We start from the raw sequence: 26,614 nt of genomic DNA, 5'->3' as shown, positions 1-26,614 counted from the left end.
GTGCTTTCGAGTCCCATTGGGGCAGCTGTTTTGCCTATCTGCATAGTAGTTTTCAGGGCACTGCAGGGTTGAATATTTTAGTAGCTTAGAGCATATGGCAGGCGCCTCCTGTAATAATTTCTACGTGCCGCGTGGTGATCTGTCGTCTGCATGCTTCATGGAACCATCAGCACTTTGGAAGTAGTGGGTCTCAGTTTTTAGTTGCCAACAGTGGGTCCTAAAGATGTGGAATGACTGACTGATTTGCTGAGAGATACAGAGCCATCCCCAGTCGTGGTACAAGTGTGGTAACGCCATTAAAGTGCTATGTAACTGAGACCCAGCCGGGATGTGGCTCTTATTGTTTGGTCGTTAATTAAGTCAGTGCTGTGGACCTGAGAACCCTCCGCAAAAGTTAACACTTGCCCCTCCAGTTATATTTGGAATGGAGTCAGGGTATATCTATTACTCTGTTCGAATTGCTGGGTGGATGAGGGTGTTCTTATTACATACGGAGCTGTGTTTTGCTCCAGGAAATTGTCAAGACTTCGTATACTAAAATCTGATGTGATGATGAAAGCTGATTCAACATTGCTGAGGCATCAATTTCATGTATGAAATGTGTGGGCTTTTTGCTTGCGTAGGCCAAGTGAAGCTAGAGACATTTCATCCTCTCCATATTTTCTTCTAAGCAAGACATAATGAACCTCTGGAACTCGCTGCTACAGGGTATTACTAACACAGATAGCTTAGTATGTTCCAAGAAGGATTCAACATTTGTATGAACCGAGTTAGCATCTGCAGTCACATTAGCTGGGATGGCGTTACAAAGGGCTGGGCTGCCAATCCTCATGCTTCAAAACAATATGCTGGTAATATTCTGGTGGTCAGGAGAAAACTTTCTCCATGACAAATTGCTGAAAAGCTATGTACATTGTGAGAGTGTTACACCATATGTATCGGACATTGGCTTCTGTTGATGACAGGATATTGGATTTGGTGAACGGTTGGTCTGATCCTGCTTGGCTTTTCCTGTTCTCTTAGGGATGTCAGCCTTGGAGCTAATAACAGGTTTACGCCTACATCTGAAACAGTCAGTAGCAAAGAGCCTTTTGCACGTTGTTCTTGTACTCACTTCCATTTATGCTTTTTAGGGTAGCAATTAGGAAGGGTTGGGTGAATAGGTTACCATTTTATCCATCTCTATTACTCTGACTGATGGGGTTATTAAATAAAGGCAAACTTGCCTCGTCCAGATATGAGACACTGCAGAGAGTGACATGACTTACTTAGTGCACAGTGGTTTCACTGGCAGGGACAAGCAGCTGTGTCTGCAGTCTATACATTTCTCATCGGGCTGTTTTCCATCTGTGGATGTGGGTTCTGTGACCTGGCCTGGGGTTTGCTAAGTAATTGAGCAGTGGGGCTGTTTGTCACTTGTAACCTTGGTGATTGTAATATGTCCTGTACCCTGGTCAGGACAACTGAAGCTGCAGGCCATAGCTCGGTTAAACATTAATTGGTAGCAAATCTGTAGGTAGAAGGCAATTTGGGTGAAAATGATCATGAAATGATACATGTCCTGATTCTAAGGGAAGGAAGGAGCGAGAGCAGCAGAATAAGGACAGGTTTCAGAATAGCAGCCGTGTTAGTCTGTATTCGCAAAAAGAAAAGGAGGACTTGTGGCACCTTAGAGACTAACCAATTTATTTGTGCATAAGCTTTCGTGAGCTACAGCTCAATATATATATTGTGTATATAATGTCTTCTGCAGTTTCCACAGTATGCATCCGATGAAGTGAGCTGTACCTCACGAAAGCTTATGCACAAATGAATTGGTTAGTCTCTAAGGTGCTACAAGTCCTCCTTTTCTTTTTGAGAATAAGGACAGTGGAGTTCAAAACAGCAGACTTTGACAAGCTCCCGAGAACTGGTTGGTAATGTTCCGTGGGAAGAAAACCTCAGGGGAAGAAGGAGTTCAGGAGAGCCGTCAGTTTCTCAGGGAGAGTCTATTGAAGACACAACTGCAAACTATCCCAATGAGAAGGAAGTATAGGAAGAGGTCAGTATGGCTCCGTCGGGAGCTCTGGAACTCAAAAAGGAATCCTACAAAAAGTGGAAACATGGACAACTTGCTAAGGAGGAGTACACAAGAATAGCACAAGCAGGTAGGGACAAAATCAGGAACGCCTATCAAGGGACATAAAAGGCAATAAGAAGAAGTTTTTTATACACATTAGAGCAAGAGAAAGACAAAGAAAAGTGGAGGATCTCTACTTAGTTGGGAAAGAGAGCTAATAACTAATGACATAAAGAAAGCTAAGGTGTTTAAGGCCTGTTTTGGTTCAGTCTTCACTAAAAAGGCTAATGGTGACCAGATACGCAAGGTAAGTAATGTTAACCACAAAGGGGAAGGAATGCAAGCCAAAATAGGGAAAGAACAGGTTAAAAAATGTAGATAAGTTAGATGTATTCAAGTCAGCAGAGGGCTGGATGAAATTCATCTTGGTTACTTAAAGAACTAGCTGAAGCAATCTCAGAACCATTAGCAATTATCTTTGAGAAATCATGGAACACGGATGAGGTCCCAGAGGAGTGGAGAAGGGCAAACATAGCACCTATCTTTAAAAAAGGGAACAAGGAGGACCCAGGGAATTATAAACCAATCATCTTAACTTCGAAACCTGGAAAGAAACTGGAACAAATTATTAAAAAAATCAATTTGGAAGCCCCTGGAGGATAACGGGATTATATGGAATAGCCAGCATGGGTTTGTCAAGAACAAAATGCCAGACCAGGGTTACTGGCCTGGTGGATAGGAGGGAGGCAGTATACATGATATATCTTGATTTTTAGCAATGCTTTTGACATGGTCCCACATACTGTTCTCATAAACAAACTAGGGAAATGTGGGAGGGCATAACTAGTGGGGTCCGGCAGGGGTCGGTCCTGGGTCCGGTACTAGTCAGTATTTTCATAATGACTTGGATAATGGAGTGGAGAGAGTGCTTATAAAATGTGCCAATGACACCGAGCTGTGAGGGATTGCACGCACTTGAGAGGACGGGATTAGAACTCAAAATGACCTTGACAAAGGGGAGAACTGGTCTGAATTCAACAAGATGAAACTCAATAAAGATAGGGGCAAATTGCTTTACTTAGGAAGGACAAATCAAATGCACAACCACAAAATGGGGAATAACTGGCTAGGTGTTTGTATTGTTGAAAAGGATCAGGGGGTTATAAGCATCTGGAGCCTGGACTGCTTCGCTCCAGCTGGAGGGCAAGTTTCCCAGCAATATCCTTCACCCTCCTGCCCTAAACAGAAGACCCCGTAGAAGGGCGAGTGATGTTCAGTCTGTAAGAGTCTGTCCGCTGAGATCACCCACAAAGGAACCATCTGATAGCTGTTTGGATGGCTTTGTCAGGTGGAGTCTTGTCTGCTCCTATCTGTGAACTTATCTGGCCCCGTCACCATAGTACTTGAGCACTTCACAAGCATCAATGTATTTATCCTTCGCCCTGAGGAGGGCAGAGCTGTTATCCCCATTTTACAGGTGGCAGAGCTGAGGCACAGAGAGACTCACCCAAGGTCACACACGGAGGCTGTGGTAGAGCCTGGAGTAGAAACTAGGTCTCGAGCAGCCCATGCCCACCCCTAGCCTGTCCTTCCTCTCACTAGCTTGGCTGGGTAGCACCAGCTCCTTTCATCATGTCCCTCAGTTTAAAGACCAAAACACAGCCAACCCCCCTTTTCCGCCCCTCCCCCCAAGCCTTCTCCTGTCAGCAATTCATTCCCTACTGACCTGAGCTGGATTCTGAGCAGGGACGAAGAGGGTGACGGACCCTAGATCCCATTCTTAACCCCTTCAGCTGGCCTTTGCTTTCCTCAGCTCTGCTGTCTGGTAGCACAAAGCCAGGATGAAGGCACGGAATCAGATCATTTCTTTCATAAATATGTGTGTGTGTGTGTGTGTGTGTGGGGAGAATCAAATATTTCAGCACCATGGGGAATATGAGAGAGAGAGAGGGGTAGGGGTGTGTGTGTGTGTTATTTATCTGTTCCTAGGAAAGATCCTGGTTACAAGATTGCTGAGACCCCATCCTTGCGGAGTGGCTGCATCAGGGAGAGCGGCCTGGGGGTTGTGGATCTTGTCATTTGGTTTGCAGTTGCCTGGCTAAATCTCTCTTGCCCTTTCTGTTCCCTTCCAGGTGGTGCAGCGCATCAAAGCGGTGGAGTCTGAGACCCGCCTGCTGGTGGTGGATAAGGAGACGGACGAGTACCTGAGCAGCCTGCGGCTGACGGGCACCGAGGAGATGGTGCGCGCCGGGATCCCGGTGACCTCCAACACGTCGCCAGCCAAATCCCCCGGCAGCGACAACGGAGACTTTTGGAAACCGCAGCTGGAGCTGAGCGGCGGGAGCCTCAGGAGTCACTCGTCGCACAGCTTCCCCTCGGAGAGCGGGAAGAAGGTAAGTGGACAGCGATAAATAGCCCGGGGGGAGGCTCTAGCGGGACGGCGCCGGTCCAACCGGTGCTTCTGCAGACGGCTTCCGAGTCCCCCGCTGTTTTCTTGCAGCCTTGTGTTCTTCTGGCCTCTACCCAGCTACCTCCAGATGCACATCAAGTTGTGCTTAGCAGCCCGTGTGCCAGGGGAAGTGGCTGCCTGGGATACCCCTTGCGCCCAGGGCAGCCACATTCCTGTAGCCGGGCTTTGTGCTGTCTCCTTTCTCTGAACAGTGGAGGATCTCTGCTAAAACCTGGGGAATGCTGCTTGAAGCTACGTTACCTCCTGCTGGGTAGTCTGATCCCAGGAGTCGTGGAGGAGCACAGGCAGCTGTGTGAGGAGGGTGGAAGGGAGCTTGCAGCGAGATTTCCCCTGTAGGGTTAGCTGCGTTTGGAGGGTTGATTACCCAACGAACCATGGCCTTCTGCTGTGCTCTGCCCTCTTTTTCCCAACTTCTCTGCTACCTCCTCTGCCCTGCAGACCACAGCGGAAAATGTAGGGACCCTGGACATGTAATGAAGCCGTGAGGCCTCTGAATGAGTTTGTCCCTCTCCTTGTATTTCCACGCGGGGGGAGGGGAGGGAACCGTGGGGGCTATTGTGATCCTGTTTCTGTTTAAACAGGGAGGAAATTAGCCTCTTTACAAGCTGCACAGTTCTTGCCTCGTTCGATCTTCAGCAAAGTTTCTTTTATTAACTCTGTGAAGAGGGAAAGCATTCAAGGTGGAAAATGTGTGGTTTCCAGGGCTGCGGTCTTTCATGGAGACAGTACGGGCTTGCACTCCCTGAGAGGCGGGAGGGATTCATGTCCAGGCTGCCCTTGCTCATGGGGGATGTTGATAGGCTTGCACAGGGATGTTTGCATGTCACTGAGCTGATTGTTTTATGACCCATCCAGGGGCTGTAATTCCCCCAGGATTTCTAATTGCAAACAGCTTTGTCCTGTTCCCCTTGGCAGCAGAAAGGCCAAGATTGGAATGGATCACAGAGTGTGAATGCTCCGATTTTAGGTGTGGTCTCTCTAGGCCAGCCTGGAGGTTCACTGGGGCAGCGGGTGTGTAATGCTTGTCCTGTGGCTGAGCGGCAGGTTTCGCTTTCCAGGGCCTTTCTGATCAGCCCTCAAGTCGGCGTAAGTTTTTTTTTTTTGAAAAGTAATAAAAACAAATTAAAATGTCTCTATTTGTTGGCGCAAGAGCCTTGTGCCGTGGTTCCCTCTAGGAGAGAGGGAAGCAGCAGCTCAGATTCTCCTTTCTCCTTTGCCAGGGTAACATACTTTCCCTGCTCCTAGTATAAAGACATGGTGACCTGCCTTGCATCCTTTGATACAGAGCCCTGTAGACTCTCTTGCAGAGGCTTTGTGAGCTGCCTCCGCTCTGTTATGGGACTCACCTTTCTTTTCCTTGGGAGACCAGAGGCAACGTGGTTTTACTTTCAAATGATTTGAAGGCCTGGATAGCAATAATCTCTAGCTCTTATCTAGCACTTTTCATCCATAGATCTCCAAGCGCTTTCCAAAGGAGGTCAGCAGCATTATCCCTAACATCCTGAGCTGGTCACTGAGGAGGAGCGGGTCTGTGAGACGTAGAGGGTCAGTTGTCAGGGTAGCCAGGCAGTCTAAGGTGGTGTGATAGGTCACAGCACAGGATAAGCTTCTCTAGCCCACCCTGGCATATACCCTTTTTTTTTTTTTTTTACTGTGTTCCTCTGGCCTCTGTTATCCAGGAGGTCAGACTAGATCAGTGGTGAAATGTTACAGGGGGTTCTTGGGGGGGAAAAATTCCCTAATGGCAGGCAGATCTGTCCCTAGGGACCGCGGGCAGCACAGGGCCAGCAGCCCAGAGCCCCTGGACTTCCAAGAGCTAAGCAGATCGAAGCAAGCATACCTATCACACTGTGGAGACTTAAACTTCAAGACTCCTTATAAGAACTGGAAAGGGAGGTGGATATTTTTTGCTGTTTATAAAATGAAATCGGCAGCTAGTGTTGTTTTTTTAAATTATGATGATGAACAAGTTTAAGCTTTGTTGTAATGTGCATTATTTGCCTGGACTGCTCAAGACTTGAACGCTTGTGTAGGATGAACTCTTTGAGTTGGCTTCTTAAATCCCTTCGTGCTGTTTCACATCTGATACTCCTTGATGAAACATAGGAGCCTTGTCTTATAACAGGCTTATTCAAAGTGATACAAGCTACGAAAGTGAGCTCTTGGAAGAGTGTTGCCGTTTTCATCATGTAATAAAAATACATTAATAATAAACAGTGTGTAATAAGCATGTCATAAAAACAAATTTTATATTTCCAAGATCACTGCTTTTATAATTTGTACTCTGGTAAAGGAGAAGATCCCTGGAAATATTCATTCTTAGGAGGGGGTTTGTGAGACTTGACATTTTAGTGAAAGGGGTTCACAGGTTGTTAAAATTTGGGAACCACTGGACTAGATGATTCCAGCCTTGGAATCTACAAATCGGTTCAAAAAGTGGGGGTTCTCCAGAGACCTGAGCAGAGAAAGGGGTGGGGGAGGAGAAACTTGTCAAATAATTTATTTTTAAAAGTTGTGAAAGAGTGTCCAAGAAATGGTTCCAAGCAGTTCTAGTTTGGCCTTCTCTAGACTTTGCTTTGGTTCTCCCGGGCCAAGCACAGTAATAGAGTGGGCCCAGAATAGAAGCAAAACTGAACAGCTCGATGGTGCGTGAAGCCAAGTGAGGTGGCTTTGCCTTCAGACCACATAGGTTGCTTTGCTGGATTAGGGCTCCTGTTTCCCAAAGTCCATGCCACGTGCCTGGTGGCGTGGTGTGTGCCTCACTGCCCACTATTGGATGGAGCGTGTCAGGGCTGCTCTGGTATTTGGGGTTCCCGTTAACGGGTCAGGCAGCAGGAAGGGGTTTGTGAATCAGCCGTAGGTCACGAATTCTGTTCCCTGGGTTGCCTGCTGATGCCTGTGGCTGCGGGTATGTACTTGTGGCTTGAGGCAGATTGCTAGTCTCCAGAAGCCAAGAGAACTGACCTTGGTTAATGCTGAGGATGAATTGACGCATGTAATGGCTCCAATTAAATGTTTTCTCTCTCACCTTTGCCCCCTCTCCGGGTGGCCCTTTGAAGAATGAGCACACGGGCCCCCCGCCCAAAGTCGTTTATCAGCACTGCGTCTATCGGCGACACTGTTGGGGGGTGGGGTCAGGGGTGAGCAGAACAGCACAAATTAGGTCCCGCTCCTTGTTTATGAAGGGGAACAGCTCGAGAGAGTGTGGAACCAAAACAACCCGGCCTAGAGAGACTGAAGGTTGGGGCCTCTTGCTGGGTGCAGCGAGGGGAGTCGATAAATACTTTGGACAAAGCAGAGTGGAGCTCTGACATGTGACCAAAGAGAATGAGCCTGGAGCAAAGCAGAGGAGTGACTTCCCAGGCTCCCTGCTCCTAGCTCGACCTCCTGGAAAGTGAAACCTCTTTCCCGTCTCCCATTGTTTGGGAAACATCAGCTCCAATTCCCCCCCCCCCCCCCACTGAAACCCATTGTGTGCTGAAAAGACCATGGCCTGGGTGGGGCAGGGAACTGTGGGAAGGGAGCCGAGTGCTCACAGGACACTGGGGTGTGCTGTTTGCCCAGCCTGGCACAGCAAGTCCTGTTGTGAATGCCCATCAGCTGTCTTGCTGCCCCGGTGGAGGCTCCTGATCCTATTTTGAGCTCCTCTAATCACATTGATCTGCCATCCTCTCCTTGGGATCACCACGGAGGCTGCAGGTGGTTTCTGCATCACTTCTTCATACAACACTTCGCACTTGACAGCAGCTTCAAAGCGCTTTTACAGCCGGTAACTAGCAGCCTGGGGACCGGGAGTGAGTGTCGTTCTCCTCACTTGATGGAGGGGGAAAATGGCGGGATGGGGAAATAGCTATTCGTGGGGAGAGGACTGTTACTGAAGGGGCCAAAGGTCATATAGCAATTGCTCAGTACTGGGATTAGAACTCGGGACCTTGAATCCCATGTTCAGGCCACTAAATTGCACTGCTTCATATGCTTGCTGGTGGTATTCTAGGGAAGATTAGATTTGGCCCATCCGGCTGGCAATCAGCTTTTCAGGAAGCTGCCTTGGGACCTCAGGCACCCCCCACTGAAAACACCATGCCCCTGCAGAAAGGTCCTGGAGCTCCCAGGGGAGTTTCCGTTCATGATCAGTGTGGCTGCAGGACTCTAAGGAATACAAGCCTTGTCCCATTGTGCTGGAATCGCTCTATGGGAGGCACGGTTGCCTGTCAATGCGTGATCAGGTATCGTTACTGGATCCCCCCCCTCCCCCCCGTGCCAGAGCTTTGGGAAGCTGGGTAGATACAGTGTTGATTCAGTGTCTGCCTGAAACTACCCCCCCCCCCTCCCCACACACTCCCTTGGGGCTGCGTGTCAGGTTACTCCATAACTGATGGTGTGCACAGTCATGCGACGCAAGCACACGGACTTGTCCTTCTCAGTGGCTCTGTTCCCCCGGCCAGTTCCCGTCATGGGAGCCAGAGAGATTAGATAAGAACCCAGCTTTCCGAAGAGCTCAGGGATCTCCTCCATCATCATCCACTTATGCAGAGCAGGCGTGGGGAGTTGTGCCATGGCGTGATGTACATGGATGCAGTGGAGATTGTAACCCCTGGGGGATTGCATGGGCAGGCTGTTCACGTTGGGAGCTATTGCTTTTTCACACAGCAGCAGCCTTATGTTGGAAGAACACACCATCCTCTCGCCTCCAAGACCCACCCCCAACGACTGTCATTTGAAAGTGTATCCCCAACAGATCAACTTCCCCAGGACTGTCCCCCTTGAAATAACCACGTCCTGGTGCTGAATAATTCAACGTTTATTACAATCACCCTGGCTGCCATGAGACAGCCGATCGGCAGGGCTGTGTGCCAGAAGGTTATGTCATTGACTAGAGTGAGCACTGCCATGCCATGCCCTGGGAAGAAACGCGGAGCCACATAAACGGGATGGCGTTGTTGCAGGATGCTATTTTCGGCAGGCCGCCCCGGTGGTTTGTTCTCTCTCACAATCCGATACGGTGCGATTCCTTTGAACTAGAGTAGCGTCCTTCATACGACATCTCCACAGACAGTTTCTGGGGAGAATCGAGCCGAGTGCATGGGGGAAAGACACATAATGGGGAGAGCATTAGGGGCTGATGGGACAGAAATTAAAGCAGAACCCCGTCCCTACTCGTTCCACGTGAAAGAACGGCCAGAGTGCAGCAGAACGATCCAAGAATAGGAGATGGACACATTCCAGTAATAACTCACCCCCTGGACACCAACACCCCCAGGTCAGCCACCTCTTTGATGGGGGGAACCTTGTGCTCTGGAGCCAGTGTCTGGGATGTCCCGGACTGGCATGTCTGTGTTTGGGAGGTCTGTCTCTTCTAACTGCTGCTGGGAATTTTTTATCCTCCAGTAAAGCTGAGTTTAAGTTTTGTTTTTTAAAGGTCCGGGTCTCCCTGTGGAGCAGTGTGGGGGGTCCAAGCCCCGATTCTCTGTGCTGCAGGGGGTAATAGATTCATTGACTGTAAGGTCAAGAGGCACCATTAGATCAGTCCTACCGTCTGTATAACACAAGCCAATGAGTTTTACCCAGTTACCTCTGCGCTGAGCCTAATAACTTACGTTTGACTCACGCAAATCTTCAAGGATGCAGAACCTGTGAGGAAAATGGGGAATTTCAGTCCAGATCTACTCTGCAGATCTCAAAGGAGAACTTACCCCACTAAGTCAGGGATGGTGTCATGTGGCAACAACCAATATGGACTCCTCTCCCCATATGATGGCCCAGACAGCAGTAACAATTTAGTAACAGTGAGGATCCTTAATCCTTAGTGAGTCTCTGCCATCAAACACCCCTGCATCTCCCAGGGCTCAGCCATTATCCCGAGTTATCATTAGAGCAATTAGGATGGGATTCAGCTCTGTTCCATTTCCATTGTGGCCAGCTGCGGAAAGAAGAAAGTGTGGATGGAGACATGTCATTGAGTACCATCATTTTCAGATGTCAGCTCCTCTCCCCAGCATGGCAGTAACATCTTGTGTTTGTGGAGCACCTTGGGTCTCAAAATACTGTGTGAACTGTATACCTACATATGTATACCATAGATAAGCGATCACCTCTGGCGTACTGGAGCTCTCACCGGTAAACAGAGGGGAGATTTTGGCAGAGATGCACAAGGACAAACACGTCCTTTAAGGATCTTAAGGAGTTGACCTAAAGGAGCTGAGAATACCTTGGGTTTTCAGGTCTTCTCCAAAGGTCCTCAGCTTCCTTGCCCGGGAAGGAATAGGGCTGGAGCTAAACTGGCAGTTTCAAGGAATGTAGGTGTTTAAAACCAGCTACTTAAATCACTAAGCTATCTCCTCTGGCATCACCCTTCGCCTGTACGGCTGTGAGGTGTTATGGGGACTCTGACTTTTTACTGTTGCTTGCTTTAAAGTCAGTGGTTGCTTTGCTTAGCTGGAGCGGGGTGTGTGTGCCTGTGTGCTGTTTGCCTGGTTTTCAAGAAATTTCTCCCCAGGAGGTAAAGTTAACATAAGTTTTAACTGATACATTGTGGCTCGCCCCATAAATTACAACTTGGTCTCTTGGCTGAAGGAACCATATAATTTGTGAGCGCATGTGTATATTTGGACCTTTTACTGCAATCTGTGTTTGGAGGGATACAGAAGAAAATTTGCCATTTGCAACTTGGAAGAGGAAAGGACACAGCTACTGAAAGACGCTGTTGTTTAGAACTCCGATCAATGGGACTCTGAGTTTCTCCGTTGTGTTTGGACTGTCTTGCAGTTCTACCTTGATCAAGTCATGTAACCTCTCTGCTTCCATTTCTCCCCTGGCAAAACGTGGTTATTAATGTTGGCCTGCCTCACAGGGGGGCCATGAGACTTAAGTCGATGCTTTAGTGCTTTGAGATCCCCTGCTGGAAGGGTCCTAGAAATGCAAAGTATTGATAGAAAGTGGAGCTCCTCTGGAGAAATGTTCATTCTTTCCAAGTTCAGTTAGTCCTTGCTTTTGAATAGACTGGGTGACCCATGTGCTGTCTAAGTTGAATATCTCAGCATTTAGTGGGGCTCAGATCAGCCAGGACGCTTGAGCTTACGACTCCTAGATCTGTGGGGCTGCAGGCGGATGCATTAGGGGAGGGTCCTCATCTCTGCAGTTTGGTCCTAAAACAGCATATAAGCCCAGCTTGTCGCTAGGTTTGTGCTGAGGGCCACACATGGAGCGTGTGACCTCAGCAGGAGCTGTTAGTGTGTATTTAACGTCGATCACCCTGTAGGAAAAATAGATCAGTGGGGAATAAGATGCTAACAAAATGCCCAAATCCAATGTGTGTAAAAGGCCGGATTGTTGTTTTATGTCACAGCATTTGCTCAGGGCTGTACTAAATGAGATTGCACGGCTCTGGCCCGGCTGCTGCTCAGCGGTGTGAGTGACTTTCAAAATGCGCATGTCGCTGAAGTATGAAGAAATGTTCAATAGCGTGAGAAACCTGAGCCTGTGCCCTTTGAGATCACAAATCCAGGTGTGCACAACTGCAGCTGGACACGTCGCTTTGACACCAGACTGCTCCCTGGGGGAATCTTAAGAGGCCAACCTGATCCCTGGTGTAGCGGCACTGAAGTCATTGGGGTTACACCAGAGGCTAACTACGCCCAGTAGATTCAAAACTAGCTGTTAGAACCAGCTGGATATTTGACTTTCTGCAAGAGCTCCCCTGTGTGAAGTTGCCTTTTAGTCTTTCTGTTGTGGGGGCTGGGCCAAGGCCTGACACAGAGTGACGTTCTGAGACCAAATCTCATGCGCAGGCCACGAGAGCTGCGGCAGGAGAGTGGAATGTTGAACCAGATGTGGATGGGCTCTAACGCAAAGCCGTGCTCCCAAAGGAGCAGAGCAGGGGTTCTGCTTTATTGCAGTGCAGGTTTCATGGTGCACACAGGCAGTGCCTGTGTAAAGACACACATCTGGAACATGTGACCTGCAACTTCGCTGCTTTATGTCTTGCTTTTCTTGCCACTTTCCTGCAATGAAACCCTTGGAGAGTGGGAATGGTTCGGGCCAAACCCCAGGACCCATTCACCGTTCGGGTCAGAGCCGCTGCTGGGCCACTGACCCCCAAACTATGACCTACAGCTGGAGCTGAAAGTGGCAGAGGACTGCCATACCCTAGCTCTGTTGAAAGCAAGGCAAATCTCTCATTGACTCGAGGTTTGACTCTTAGTGCACTGAACTGAAAAGTGACGTCAAGGACAAAACCTGAAAGCAAGAAAGCAGAGTGGCAGCAGGTGCTAGTCTGATAGCCTGGAGACTGAAGGCATCTTGTGTCCAGAAACCAAGCTTTCCCCACGGTGCCTCCAGCCAGTGTTTCCATCCTTGCACTGAAAGGACCAATGCGAGGGGACAGGAGATATTTCGGTCTCCGTGGCCCATCCTACCCTTGCATCTCTGCAGAGACTGCCTCCAAGGAGCAGGGGCGGGTGAGCCGCGTGTCTTGTTGCCGCTGTAAACACCTGTCCGTGAACAACTGGGTCAGGAGTGGGGCATCTTGGCTGTGCCGGTGTTTGTGGAGGAAGCCTAGCGCTGCCTCTGCTAAGATAGCGCCCGCTCTGGGTACACCTACACGGCAATCAGTAGGTGGGATTGCAACACATGTAGACATCCCCGAGCTTGGATCTAGCTAAATGAAAGCTAGCTCGAGTCTCCATCGCAGGGAAGCTGCAGCAGCATGGGCCGTGGATGCTTGAGTACGTACCAAACGTCCTGCGAGGGCCTTCGCGGCCTTCAGTGCTGCTGTTACTCACCTAGCTAGATCAGAGTTAGCGCAGGTATGTCTGCACCTGCTCCAATTCCTGGTGTGCAGGTGGAGGTGTTCCGTTTAGCTGAGTGGCCAGTCCAGTCCGGACCTCCTCTAAGGAAACCATCCCAAAGGCTGTGTTTGCATAGCGCCTGCTTTCTTGGGTAAATGCATTGGCCATTTTATTACTTAGACTAAATACGCGAGTACAAAAAGGATCAATCTGCATTCAGGATTTTGTGGCTGCTAAACGTCTGTTCTTAAACGTTTGCTTTTTTGCTTTTTATCATTGCAGCCAGGTGCCCCCCTCGCCCCAATCTCTGCTCTGTATTATCGTCTTTTATCACTTTTTAAAAAACAAAGACGTGTCTTGTCTGGTAACTCACGTGGCAAGTCTTGAGTTATAACAGCCATGCGCAACCCTGCAAAATGCAATGTTTTAATGCGTAGGAATTAACATCTGATTCTTAATTTAAACCCTGCTTCCCGGGGCCTCTACAAGAATGTTATGAGGGCAGTGTTGCCTACTAGTTAGTGAAAGAAACTGGCCTCCTCATATTTCTATTCCCAGCGCTGTCAGTGGCTCACTGTGTAACCTCGAACAAGTCCTTTAGCTTCACTGTGCCTTAGTTTACCTGTTAGTATGATGGGGATAATTGTTACTGTTTATATTGCTGTAGAGGCCCCAGATGAGATCAGAGCCCCATTGTGCTAGACATGGTAGAAACTCCTAGCAAGAGATGAGATTACAGTCTAAATAGATAAGACTGCCAAAAGGTGGTAGGGGAAACTGAGGCACAGATAGCTGAAGTGTCACAGCAGGTCAGCGGCAGAGCCAGGAACAGAACCCAGGTGTCCTGACTCCCAGATGAGCATCTTGTCCTCTACATCACATTGTCTCTTGTGCCCTTACCTGCCTCAGAAGGGTGCTGTGAGGCCAAACAAATTGATGATTGTAATGCACGTTGGGACCCTTGATTGGACGGTGTTTGAAGAGTATTTGTATTTTTGTTTTGGTGCTGCCTGAGAACTCCATTTTAAAGAAGCTCTTGTGCTTGTGAGTGTCAGGGGGTGGCTCTCTGATCCTGCCAGGTGGAGACGAGCAGTTTGCTGACATGAGTGAAGAGTGTGGGGTTATTGCCATCCTAGGAACGTGACTTTACCGAGGCTCCTTTATTCTGATGAGCAAGCTGACCCTGGGCCCAGCTTACCAGGCCATTCTGGAAAATTAAGGGCAGTATGAAGAACTGGTTAATGTTCTTTGGCCACCAGGGGAAAAATCCTGCACTGAGTTCAGTGGGGCGACTTCACCCTCTGTCTGTGCTTCTTGCAGGGATGGGAAATTGATGGGAGTTGGGGGAAATTAGAGGCCAACAGGGATAAACTTGCCTCAACCTAGTTTGTAATTGGCTTGATTTTCCCCCTCCGCTCATCCAGCCTAAGCAGCACTCCAGTTTCCAAGTCTGTCTGCAAGCATGTTGTTTTGAACATCCAACACCTTCCGTGGTCTTGCTGCGTTTTCTGGGGGTTTGAACAGAAAGCAGCTGGGAGCGGCAGGCATGTCGCCTTGCTCAGATGGCAGCATTTCCACCTCCGCCAGTCAGGCCCCAAGCGGCACAGAACCATGAAAAGCGCGCGTGAGACACACGAGGCTGTCAGTAAGGAGGTTTCTCTGGTGGATTTCTTGACTGGCCCTTAGTGTGCCGGCCATGCGTGATGGGACAGTGGCTATTAAACCTTCTATGTGCTGGAGATGTAATAAAAACCCATGAAAAGTTCAGTGCCAGGGTACCAACTTGATGCATTCTTTGCTAAAGAGGCACTGGTTTAGAATGTGCAAGCTTTTTGTGCTGCTAGCAAGAGTTTATCAGTAACTGCAGGTGTAGATACAATATTTACATCAAGTCCCTAAATATTTATTGTTGTTTGGGTCAGGAATGAGAATTTTTTTCCTGTTGCAAATAAACCTCCAAGGCTGGCAATATCTTCTCTTGTGCGAATTCTCCCCGAGTACTGAAAGAATATTGAGCAACGATGAATGTTTTAAAAGGATTTTGCCAGCTTAGTTGAGGTCCAAAGTTTAGGGTTTATAGGATAGCCAGAAAGATTTAACGACACCTCGTATGAGCAGAAATGTCTGCAGTAATTATGTTATGAAATCACATTAAAAGAAATACATGGTTTTTAAATTAAAATATGCCCTGATCTCCCAAAGCATCAGTTTTAGTGTGCAGAGTGAAACTGGCTAGCAATCAGTGTGAACATGAATCTCAATTCACGGACCAAGTGGGGTGAACTGCAAAGCTAAAGAAACGGCCTAAGCACTTAGCCTGAAAGTCTTTGGGGCAGGGATTGTCTTTTTGTTCTCTTTGCTTAGTGCCGAGCACAATGGGATCCTGCCCCAGGACAGAGCTCCTTGGCGCTACAGTAATAGAAATAACAAATAGCGAAAGGTAAATTCGATTTTTTTAAAAATCACGTCCGTGTTGACCGTTTCAGGTGTTGCCACAGCCCAGGTAAAGAAGCGTTACACTGGATATTGTTTTTATGCAAAATCTCGACAGTGCCCCTTTAAGATCCGCTGTTGTTTTTTTTTGCAGTTTTGCTCGTGAACATTGCACGGTAGTCGTAGCTTTTCTTCTGTTATGGTTTCCTTGAGGCTGGAGCTTAATCATAACCTTGGCATTGAGCAGCGGAAGAGACTTGATGGGAGGATTAAATACATTTCCCTGCTTGGTGTTCTATATATTTTCTCTCCTTCTGCCAGTGTCTTTGTCGGTGGCAACGCTAATCAGCATTTTGCTGCCTCAGCACAGATCAACTGGTGGTAGCATCAGTGAACGTTGCAAGTGCATAGGACTCCCGCAGCCTCTCCTGTCTACACGAGCACTTCCTCCTCTGTTGCCTTGGTGGATCTGCACTGATGCTAAGACAGTGAGGGGAGATTTCCCAACATAGTCTATTGCAGCAGGCCCATGTGCGTTTGTAACGCATGGTGAGTGTATGTTATGGATCCCGCTCTGTGCTCCACAGACGATGAGCGGCTGTTACAGCTTGCTGCTTGGGAGTTCAGCTCTTTAGCTCAAGCTGTAGCCACTTGTGCTTTTAGCTCTGGAAATCCCCAGTCCAGGCTCTGCAGTTGGCCAAGATAGGCAGTCACGTAAATGGGGCCTCGTCTGGAATTTGAACTGCTCCAGGTCTTAGATGCTTGGGACAAACTTCCTCAGTCCAGAGGAAGTATGTAACGCACAAGTTAGCATGTCTTACATGTTCCGTCCTAGTGCTCCATCCACGGGAGGGTCTGGTCCCGCTCTTGGCTGCAGCTGCAAAAGGCTTGTGCTTTTGTAGAAGCCTGGTTCAGTCCTTGGTGTTGGCTGAAATGGGAGCTGTTTGGGGTTTAGCTAACTTCTTGTACGTCTGAGTAAGTGCATGCCTGAAAAGAAAAGAGCTTTCTGATGACCTCCATCATGTATACCTGTGTATATATAGTCTAACCACTGGAGCACAAACACACTCCACCCTGGCTTAAAAAAAAAATCCTTTACAAACCTGTTTCCGCTAATTCTTGGCTCCCTGCTCCGCTGAGCTGCATTAGAAATGTCCAGGGCAGGTCACCAGCAGGGCAGCCGTAGGAAGCTTAAATTGCAGCTGCCTGCCATACCTGGCTTAGCAGAGATGTACGGGATTTCAGGTTCCAGCACTAATTAGCCCCTTTGTAACCTTCATGGAAAAAAACAATAAAACTTGTTGACCTCCATTGCACGGCTTGTGAGCAAAAAGAGCCAGAGGGAGGAGATTTCAGGACAAATGAGCGTCTGTGCTTCTCTGAAATGACAAAGTTATAATTGAGGAGCCAACGCAGAGAGAATGAGCTGTTTCTAACTGAGTGAAGGCAGCCCCTATTCCAAGAGTGTTGCTAATGAGCATCAAAGCCTGCTCGCTGCAGTATGTGTGTCTGCAAAGCCAAATTTTCCATTTAGATTATTGCTGCTTTTTAAAATCTAGCCCAAGAAATAGATTATATGTTTTGGGTGGCTGTAACTGTACCGTGTGTAAGACCCTGTATTTACCCCACTCCAGTAACTTGCTTGGATAAGCAAGCAACCTACTTTGCTAAATCGCCCAGGGGCTGTATTACCCTGTTCCAATCCATTTCTGAAGTGGGGGGTTGTGAAACTGACCTGAGCCGGTTTGCTGTAGGGACAGACAGCCTGCAGGCTATGCGATGAAAAGGGCTGGGGGATAGAGAGAGAAACACTGCAAACCTTGCAAGTTCTTGACTTTGCTGCATTACTGATTTGAAACTTTGGTCTCCGGGATAACCTGAGAAGGGTTCTGATCTGAAGCCCAGGGAAGTCGATGCAATGACTCCAGTTGACGTCAGTGAGCTTTGGACCAAGCCTGAGATGCTGCATCCTCGGGACAGAAGGTCAACATACACACCTGCACACGCACCCTACATGGTAAAAGCAAAAGAATCCCACAGCACTGGGACATACGGGGAATGTGGGCATTGTCACCGTTCCCCATGGTACTAACAGCACCTGAGATTATAGATCTGAGAAAACCTTAAATGTCTTTTTTCCTATCAAAGCCCATTGGAAAATTCCCTGTCTTGGCAAAGCTCGAGCCGATAGCCTTCAAATGACTGAACAGTTCTTTTTTCCTCTCTGCTTTTCCCTGATCTGGATCTTGCAGGCATTTTGATCGATCTGATCAATACCCGCAGCATCTATTTCTAAAGTAATTGATTTTTCAGATCATCTGTGCTTTTGACAACGCAGACACTGGATGCTCTTTTAGAAGTAGAGCAAGGTGCATAACAGACACATAATAAGAGTCAGTCCCTGCTCTAAGGAGCTTACAGTCTAAACAGACAAGTGGTGGGAGAAAGGGAGGAGCATTATTTTACTAATGCACAGAAGATTCACTGACTTGCCCAAGGTCACACAGGGAGTCTGTGGCAGAGCCAGGATTTGAACCCAGACCTCCAGAGTGCCAGCCCAGTGCTTTATCACCATAAAACAATTTGGTTTTAAAATCTCAATGTGTTAGCAGTGATTCGGATCATGCCACTATCCTGTCCATATCCACCTTCTGGGAGTTGGGTTCTTGAATGCACCGATATTTAAAAACAGCCCGACCTTTTGTACTTCACCCTTTAAGGCCGTGGGAAACGGATGTGAACTGGCATCCCAAAGTACTTTGGTTCACCTCCTTGGGAAATCTATGCATTCACGTGAGGGTGCCCTTATCTGGCCCAGGGATTCATGCGAGACAAATGCAGTTTTGATGGCTGATGCGTGGGGCTTTGTGGCATCTTGAGGGCTGTCTGGAAGAAAGTCTTGCTGGGGAATATTGGCTGTCGGCTATTTTTGACTTGGGGTGTTGGCAGGAAGCCCCTCCTCAGGAGGAAGGTATCCACCCCGTGGCAGCGACTTCCTCTGCGGCGATATTTTTAGTGAAAGACAAAGCAAGTGGAAATGAGCTGGAGGTAGGAGCTAGATTAGCATCAGGATGGATTGTACGGCTGCCAGGGTGCCTTTTGTTCCCGGGGACACAAACTTCTCTGACCAGAGGAAGTCCTGATCCCACAGATGGGTGGATGCCGCTGCCGCATCTCAGACCCTCGAGCAGAAGACTCGAGGGCCGTCTTCATGGCAAAGAGTCTGGAAAGCTGACGCTCAAATGTCTTCTTGAACTGTCTTCGGAGTTGGCCTCCGCCTGTTGAGGCCTTGAGGACACCGGGGTAGGGGCTAGGGGTGGACAGTCATGTCTCTTATTAAGTCTGAGTATGACAGATACAAGTTCCAAGTAATGTTTGCAGAGGGACCATCTGCCTGCTTGGCACTGCTCAGCAGAGCGCGGGATAAGGACACACGACCTGTGTGACACGTAACCGAATCTCTCCAGGCCTCAGTTCTGGGATGACGACACTCACTCTTGTCTGGCTTGTGTGTTCAGGGCTGTGAGCTCTGCAGGGCAGGGCCTGTCTCTTACTGTGTGCCTGTGAAATGCCCAGCACGATGGGGCCTGGGCTGGTTGGGTCTCCTGAGGCCTGACAGGGGCCTCCAGGGCTACGCAATCAAATATTCTGTATCTGGGCGGGGGGCATCCTAAGGTGCAGCCAGGTGAAGCGACCGGTCCCGAGTCCCACAGGAAATCCGGACCGGAACCCAGGTCCCCTTGCTCCCAGCCTGTGCCTCAGTCACACTAAGCCCTGACCTCCTTGTCTGGCTTTTACTCTGGTCTTCGTGGCATTATGACTCAGCACCTAAAATTTAGGCCAGCCTCAGTGATGTAGCTCGGGGCTGTGAAAATTTAAAAAAAAAAAAAAAGAGAGAGAAATGAAAAATTGTTGCTGTGAAGGATTCTTCCCTCTTCCTAGCTCCTGCCTCTCGGGGAGGTGGATTTACTCCGTCGTCGACACTGTGATGCTACAACAGCACAGGTGCAGCCCCTGGCTGCATGCCTGCAGTGTCGCCGTTCCCAGTCGTGGCCTCCGGATTTGGTCAGCTGAAGTAGGGCAGACAATAGGGAGCAGGCGCAGGGCAGGGCTGCCTGCCTTTCGCTGGCAGACCGTTGTTTAAAGGCTCAGTGGAAGAGGTGGGAACGATTCAGTCCTGTCATGGCTGAAATGTTTCTTCAGTCGGAAAAACACACTGCAGGTTGCTCAGATGAAGCCGCAGAAATTGCTTTTTAAACAAAGGCCAATTTAATACTGCTGCTTGGAATGGATCTAGCCCCTTTCACCAGGGACACTTAAAAGGCTTTTAAAGTATGAGCTTGTGAACCAATCCCCACAGCTCCTCTCTGATGTCAAAGTTCTCCCCATTTTACAGAGGGGAAACCGAGGCACAGCGGGGGTAAGTGACTTGCTTGAGGTCACAGAATGAATCGGGATTAGCACCCAGGAGTCCTGACTCACAGACCCTTTCCCAGACTTGACAGCGCTGCCTACAGTAAGAAGCTAACAGGAAGACTCTGCAGTCTAATGTTTATCTGTAGTCGAAGGTCTTTGTTAGGGCAACGTGAACAGCAAGCCGGTTTTGTACTTCTACTGGTCGTATCAAATTCTGAGCCAGCGAAACTCCCTTTTGCAATTGCCTACGTAACAAATTCTTCATTAAGAAAAGTTTTCCCTCAATGTGACTTTTTAAAAATGTTACCATCGTGTTAAAAGGTTTGAAAATCAGTTTCTCAGCCAATCCCATGACCACCTACGGGACGCTTTTGTTGGCTGGTTGGAAGAAAAGCAGTGCTATGCTGCTTATAAAACACAACTCCCTTTAGTAAGAGACCTAGTTACAAGCTGGATCCTTTTCAACTAGTTCATGTTTCCATTGGCTAGTGAGAATATTAAATGGTTTTAAACCAATTAAAGGTATTTTGGCCAAATCTAGATTTCATGCATATTCGCTTACCATGTGGAAAGCCCTTTGAGGCGGCTTTGGTTCTAATCCTTTACACCTGACTGTTATGACGGTCTGACAAGCAGTTTTACATTATGCAAGTACTTACGTTCTATACGATGTTATATGCCAGTGAGTCTTCCAAAGAAGCCCTGTACTTTTGGGGACTTCGCCCCACGGTGGAGTGAACTTGAGAAGCAGCACAAAAGTCATTTAAGAGCTCTGATTGCCTGCCCAGAGGTTTAACGGTACAAGAGGTCCTGTTGCTGCTCTTAAAGTCCCAGATGAGCATGGAAACCTTTGAAAATCAGTTGGGTCACAATTTTGCACTGAAATTTATTTGCGACCGAAAATGGCTTTTCCAACAAAGCCAACAAATTTGTGAAAAATTCCCGGTTTTGTTGCCAGGGTTGTGTTTTCAGTGCAGAGTCCCGAGCGGAACGTTTGTTGCGGGGTTGCCAACTGAAAAACGAAATTGTTCGGTTTGGGGGTTTTTTTTGGTGGAATTTTCAGTTTTCTGTCTTGTGATGAAAACCCCACTTTTTTTTTGGTGGGAGGGAGGGAGTCTGTCATTTCCTGGGCCATGCTCACCCCTACTGTAGCCCTGTGGGGTGGGATTTTCCAACGTGCCTAGGGGAATAAGGTGTTCAATTTCATCGAAAGTCAGTGGGAGTTGAGTGCCTAACACCCTTGGGTGTTTTAATGGAGTTATACCAAGGTTGATTTTTGTCTCGTTCTTTTTAGAAACGATTCTGTCCATAACTCATGTTCGTTCTTCTGTTCCCCTTTTCCTTGTTTATTTTTAGTAGTAGCATTTACATCCAAGCAGGATCTCCGCCATTGTGGTGTTCTGTTTGTGGCATGGCATTTTCTGTCTTTAAAGTACTTTTCATATATTATTTACTTAGCACTCCAGAGTGCTCCAAACACCCTACCGCCGGGCATTGTGCGTGCCCTGGCGGCTCCTCCCGCCACGCTCTCCTTTGCCTGGCTCTGGACTGTCAGTGACTGTAGTGACTGCTCTAGCATGCCATGCTGCTGCACCATGATGCGTGGCCGCTAAGCTTGCACATTTAGTGTGTCCTGACATAAGAGGGCAAACCCTACCGTGCGGGATCACACTCTGAGCCGGAGATCTGGAGCACATGCTGTCCGGTAGGCAGCGGCATGGGGAGCACAATCTGGGCAGTGGAAGCAGCTGGAGCCAGCGAGCAGACGGTCAGCAGCCTGGTAGCAGTCCCAGGCTAGCCCCTGGGAGAAAGGAGTGGGCAGGGCTGGGAAAGTGAGACAGAGCGTCGAGGGGAGCTGAACAGGTGGAGTGGGGAGCTGGGGGCAGGGGAGGGGATTTTGTGGTTTTTTTGTTTTTTTCTTTTGTGGTGGAATTAAAAAAACAACCCTTACAAAATAGTAACGTGTGTGTTTATGCGGGCTGTATCTGTGTCATGCTGGGTCCCCCCAAAAAGGACAAAATGCAGCTGGTGGGTCCCCTTGGTAAAACGTTTGGGAACCACTGCTCTCCAGTCCTGTAATCCAAAGCACTTACCAGCTAAACGGGCAGCGTGCCTGCAAAAGACCAGGGGAAAGGCTGCAATGTGGGATCTCAGAGTCAAGCTGGGCTGTTTCTGACTCTCCTACCATCACCAGGAATAAAGATTCTGCAGCCCAGATGCTGTCACCAGTCATTCCTGTGCATCCCCATTACCTTTATTGAGCGTGCACAGGAATAACAAGGGGCAGAATTTGCTGCTGCTATTGTTTGTAGTAGAGTAATACTTAGAGGCCCCATCTGTGAGCAAGGCTCCATTGTGCTAGATGCTGTACATTCGCTAACAGGAGACCGTTCTCCTTGCCCCTAAGGACTTTCAGTCTAACTAGACAAGGATGGGAGAGAAAATGGAGGGGAAGTGATTTGCCCAAGTTGCACTGCGGCTCAGTGGCAAAGCTGGAAGTAGCATCCAAGTCTTCAGATTCACTGTCCAGTGCCCTGTACTCTAGACCACACAGTTGGTTTTGCCCTCCAGTCATCATTCTGTTAATGGGTGGGTTGGAATAGAATCCCACTCCATCTCCCAGAGCTGGGTTGGTCCTTGCATGGCTCAGAGGGACGAAAAAAGAAGTCCAAAGCAGATCTGGTGCTGAACAGACAAACACAGGGAAGATCTTTGCGTAAGAAGGTGCTATTTTTATATAGTCCTTTTCCAGAGTAGAAACGTGTGGAATGAATTTAAAAATCTATATTTTTACTTTAAAGTAAATATTCCAGAATTGCAGAGGGCACAGCGGCGTTCCAGCCACCAGAGAGGCATGCACAAGGAGATTGCAAGAGTGTTGTACATAATCCATAAGACATTGTCTACGTACTGGTTACAACGTAACGGGTATATTAGTGATGGTTGATAGCAATGTCAACATTTCAGTGAGGTAGCCAAGTACTTTTAATCCCTACCATACACAAAGGGAGAGTAAGGCAAAAGGGTGAAGTGATTTACCCAACACGGCGGAGTAAGCCAGTGTATCGAGGGTTAGAACTCAGCCGTTTTGGCTCCCGGTCCTGTGCTCGTTAGTTACTGTGATCTAACCAGCAGACTTGAGTCTCAATTGATTGCAGGTTGGGATGAAAGAGAGGAGGTGAAACTCATAAGAAGTAATGATTGTCTTTAAATCCAGATATCCCTAATAAATAAGAGGAGGAAAACAGCAAGAAAGCGTAACAGGCCAACAGGATTATTTCTAGGGAGAATATTTCTAAGGCAGGATTCAAGTCACCATCTGATTTCATGACAGCTTTCGCATGAACCTCTGTAGCATTTTATTTACACTGCTGGATCAATTTATACTAAATTGTAACTAGACTTGGCATTGAATTTTGTTGACCCTATGTCCGTTTTCCCTCAGAAGCCTTATAAGTGTTTGTTCAAGTTAAAACAATGTACACTGTGACTTATTTTAAGCCAAATTCCTTTTGTTCTCCATTTCTCTTAAGCTGAAACCTCTGGCAAAGTCCTTTTGCATAAGAAAAAGGTACAGAAATGAACATTTTCCCCGAGGTTCAGTGCTTCTTTAATTCTGTACCGTGGCTGTCTATCTCGGTTCTTACACAGACACCCATTCCTGTATTATCAGAATGCTTATATAGAGCGTAACAGATCCCCCTATTTCTTGTCAAGAGAAAGATGAGCCAGTTTTGTGAGGGACCACAGATGTAGGCCCATCAAGAGAAATTTGGGGCCCCAGGGCATCTTGTTCACTGGAGCCCCACCCCATCACATTTCACCCCAGTTACTGATATTTTGGCTCCCCTCCCCCGAGTTTGAGGCTCTGCTACAATTATCCCTCCCTTCCCCCCATCTCATCAGCAGCTGCAAGTGATATTTACAAATCCCACCGCAAAGTCCTTCCAAACCTTATGCAAAAACCTTATGCCGAGTCAGGTGGATCATATGGCAAAGCATGGGATAATGTGGTGCTGGGGCTTTATTCTGTAGTTTCAAATCGTACTTTACTCTTCTAGATCTCCAAGCTCTTTGCAAATTAATATTTGTAAACCGCTTGCTTGGGAGTCAACATTAGCAACACCCATTTTGCAGCTGGGAAAAGAGGCACAAAGAGGAAATGACTCGCCGAAGATAATACAGTGAATCCAGGGCAGAACCTAGACTTGAACCCAGGACTCCTAGCTCCCAGTCCCTGCTCTCACGTCTGCATTTTGCTGCCAGCGGTAAATCCTATTAAGTGAGGGTCATTGAAATGAACAGGCCTCAAAGGAATAACCATATCTAAAGCTGTAGAGTTATATGATTAAACCTTCTGAAATACTTACTAGGAGTAAGCCCGTTGATTTCCTTAGCAGCACAAAAGGCCAGAGGCAACAGGAAGAGGCTGGGCTGGTGAAGTGTGTACCTGTGACCATCACGTTTGCTGCTCTGTCATGCAGCTTGGGGGCTGTGACTTTCCGAGCCATCCTCATCGGGGATGGCTGTTTTTGTTGCTACTGTCAGGGTGACAGGAAATGTCACTCTTTGGAGTGGTGAACGTGCTGCATTCTAGGCAGGTCGACTCTGCAGAGTCCACCAATGGACCCAGAACAGTAGCAGTGCCAAATTCATGGGAGAGGTGTTGCTTTCTGGGTGTTGCTTACAGCCTGCCAGCTGCAGTAACTCTGACGCTGTCTGCTGCGGGCCTGCGTCAGAGGCGGTTCCAGGTCACGCTGTCCGAGCTTTGGTGCCCCTCCTTACAGCATATGCTGTGAATCCCTCCTCCTCTCCCTCCCCCGGTCCAGTGCTCCTTGCAGATCCTCTCCTTTTCTCCAAGCCCAAACAGTTACTGCCTTGTTCTCTTTCCACAGACCATGTTCAGGACAGTGACTCTTTCCTGGTGTAAGCAGCTGTATTTCCAGCTGTGGCTCACACCCGGCTTGACAGCCGCAGTGTATTTAGCCCATGAGCCTGTCGGTGGACATGGTGATTGTTTTATGCAGATAATGACAAAAGGGCATCCCACAGTAAGTCAGTTCACACAGGCCCTGTATCTTGTTTGTGATCACCAGGCTTTAATTAAGCATGGAGCCCTAATTAATTGTAGTCAGGGTGGATAGTTCACTTTGCCTGGAGAACAACGAAGCTGCTGCTTATGTTATAGTCTCTAGGCCTGGTGTGAAGCCCACTGAAGACCATGGAATTCCAACTGATCTCACTGGGCCTGGGATCAGACCCAGTGTGGGTTGTGCAGCTTACCATTAGCTGCATAAACAAACCCAAACCGCAGATAAGTAATTAGCCTTCGCTTGTGGTTACTAGTAACTGCAGCATAATGACCATTAACTGGAGCACTGGTGTGTTGAGTTGTCCAAGGTCTAAATTCACCAAGACCTGATCACAATGGGACCAGCTTTCTTCTCAGGTCCCACCTGGACAGTATGTACTCCAGATCTCCAGCTCAAAGTGTGATCCCGCATGGTAGTGTTTGCCCTCTTACGTCATGACACACTAAATGTGTGAGCTTAGCGGCTGTGCATCATGGGGCCAGGCCATGCCTGGCTGTCTAGGGAGGCATAGCCTCCCCCAACCGGCCGTCCATACAATTTCCAAAACCTGATGCAGCCCTCAGGCCAAAAAGTTTGTCCACTCCTGGTGTAGCTCCTTGGAAGTGGCTGGTTTCCATTGCCACAATAGTTCTCTTTACCCAAGTGGACCATTAAGTGTAGTTCTCTTTTTAAGGCACTGGGCTTAAAGCAGATGGAAATCCCCTAGTATTTAAACCAACTGGAAAGAATGGGCCAGCTTCATACCTGGGGTAGGTGGATGCAGCTCTGAGGATGTTGCACTTGACTACACCAGGTATGAATTTGCCCCAGTATTTTAGGAGTATATAACCAGCCTGGTAAATGGAGCACTTAGAAATGAGCCTACCCCTGGCCTTTTAGGGTGTTGACACTTGAAGTTATTCTTATTTGCTTATGTGCTAAAGATGTGTCTAAGCAGGCCAAGTCTGGCATGGATTGGAACTTGGGGGTGTTTGGATCTGAGTTCAGACCCACCTCCCATATTTTAAAGTTCTCCACTGTATAGAAGTCTCTCCCAAGTGCATCCACCCTATACATTTGCTTTGGGTTACAATTTTCAAATGGGTCTAAGGGATTTAGGCGTCCATATCACATTGGAAGCCAGTGAGAGTTAGATGCTGAACTTCTTTAGGCTCTTTTGAAAATCGCAGCGCTAGACGTTTTACCACATGTCTAAGTGCATTACTCAATGTAAAGGCTTTTTAAAATAAAATATCAAAAGCCCCTGGCACCAGTTGGCTCTGCTGAGGCTGTGCAGAGCCCCCCATTCTTCTCCAGAGAGCTGCACCTTCCTGCCAAGGTAAATACTGACCGGAACGTGTTTTCATCAGGTTACTGA

General features: G+C 48.1%; 1 protein-coding gene across 2 annotated transcripts in view; it reads left to right on the top strand.

Annotated features, from left to right (window-relative positions):
- NHERF2 (NHERF family PDZ scaffold protein 2) overlaps positions 1–26,614 on the top strand; it is a 97,743-nt gene that overhangs the window by 2,991 nt on the left and 68,138 nt on the right. For both annotated transcript variants that reach the window (XM_073361717.2, XM_073361716.2), the window contains exon 2: positions 4,192–4,452. In XM_073361717.2, coding sequence (XP_073217818.1) covers positions 4,192–4,452 — 261 coding nt within the window. The remainder of the gene's footprint in view (positions 1–4,191; positions 4,453–26,614) is intronic.

The sequence above is a fragment of the Lepidochelys kempii genome, chromosome 10 (assembly GCF_965140285.1).
Source record: "Lepidochelys kempii isolate rLepKem1 chromosome 10, rLepKem1.hap1, whole genome shotgun sequence".
Taxonomy (NCBI): domain Eukaryota; kingdom Metazoa; phylum Chordata; order Testudines; family Cheloniidae; genus Lepidochelys; species Lepidochelys kempii.
Note: the sequence above shows the minus strand (reverse complement) of the source record. Positions and strands in the feature narration are given on the sequence as shown.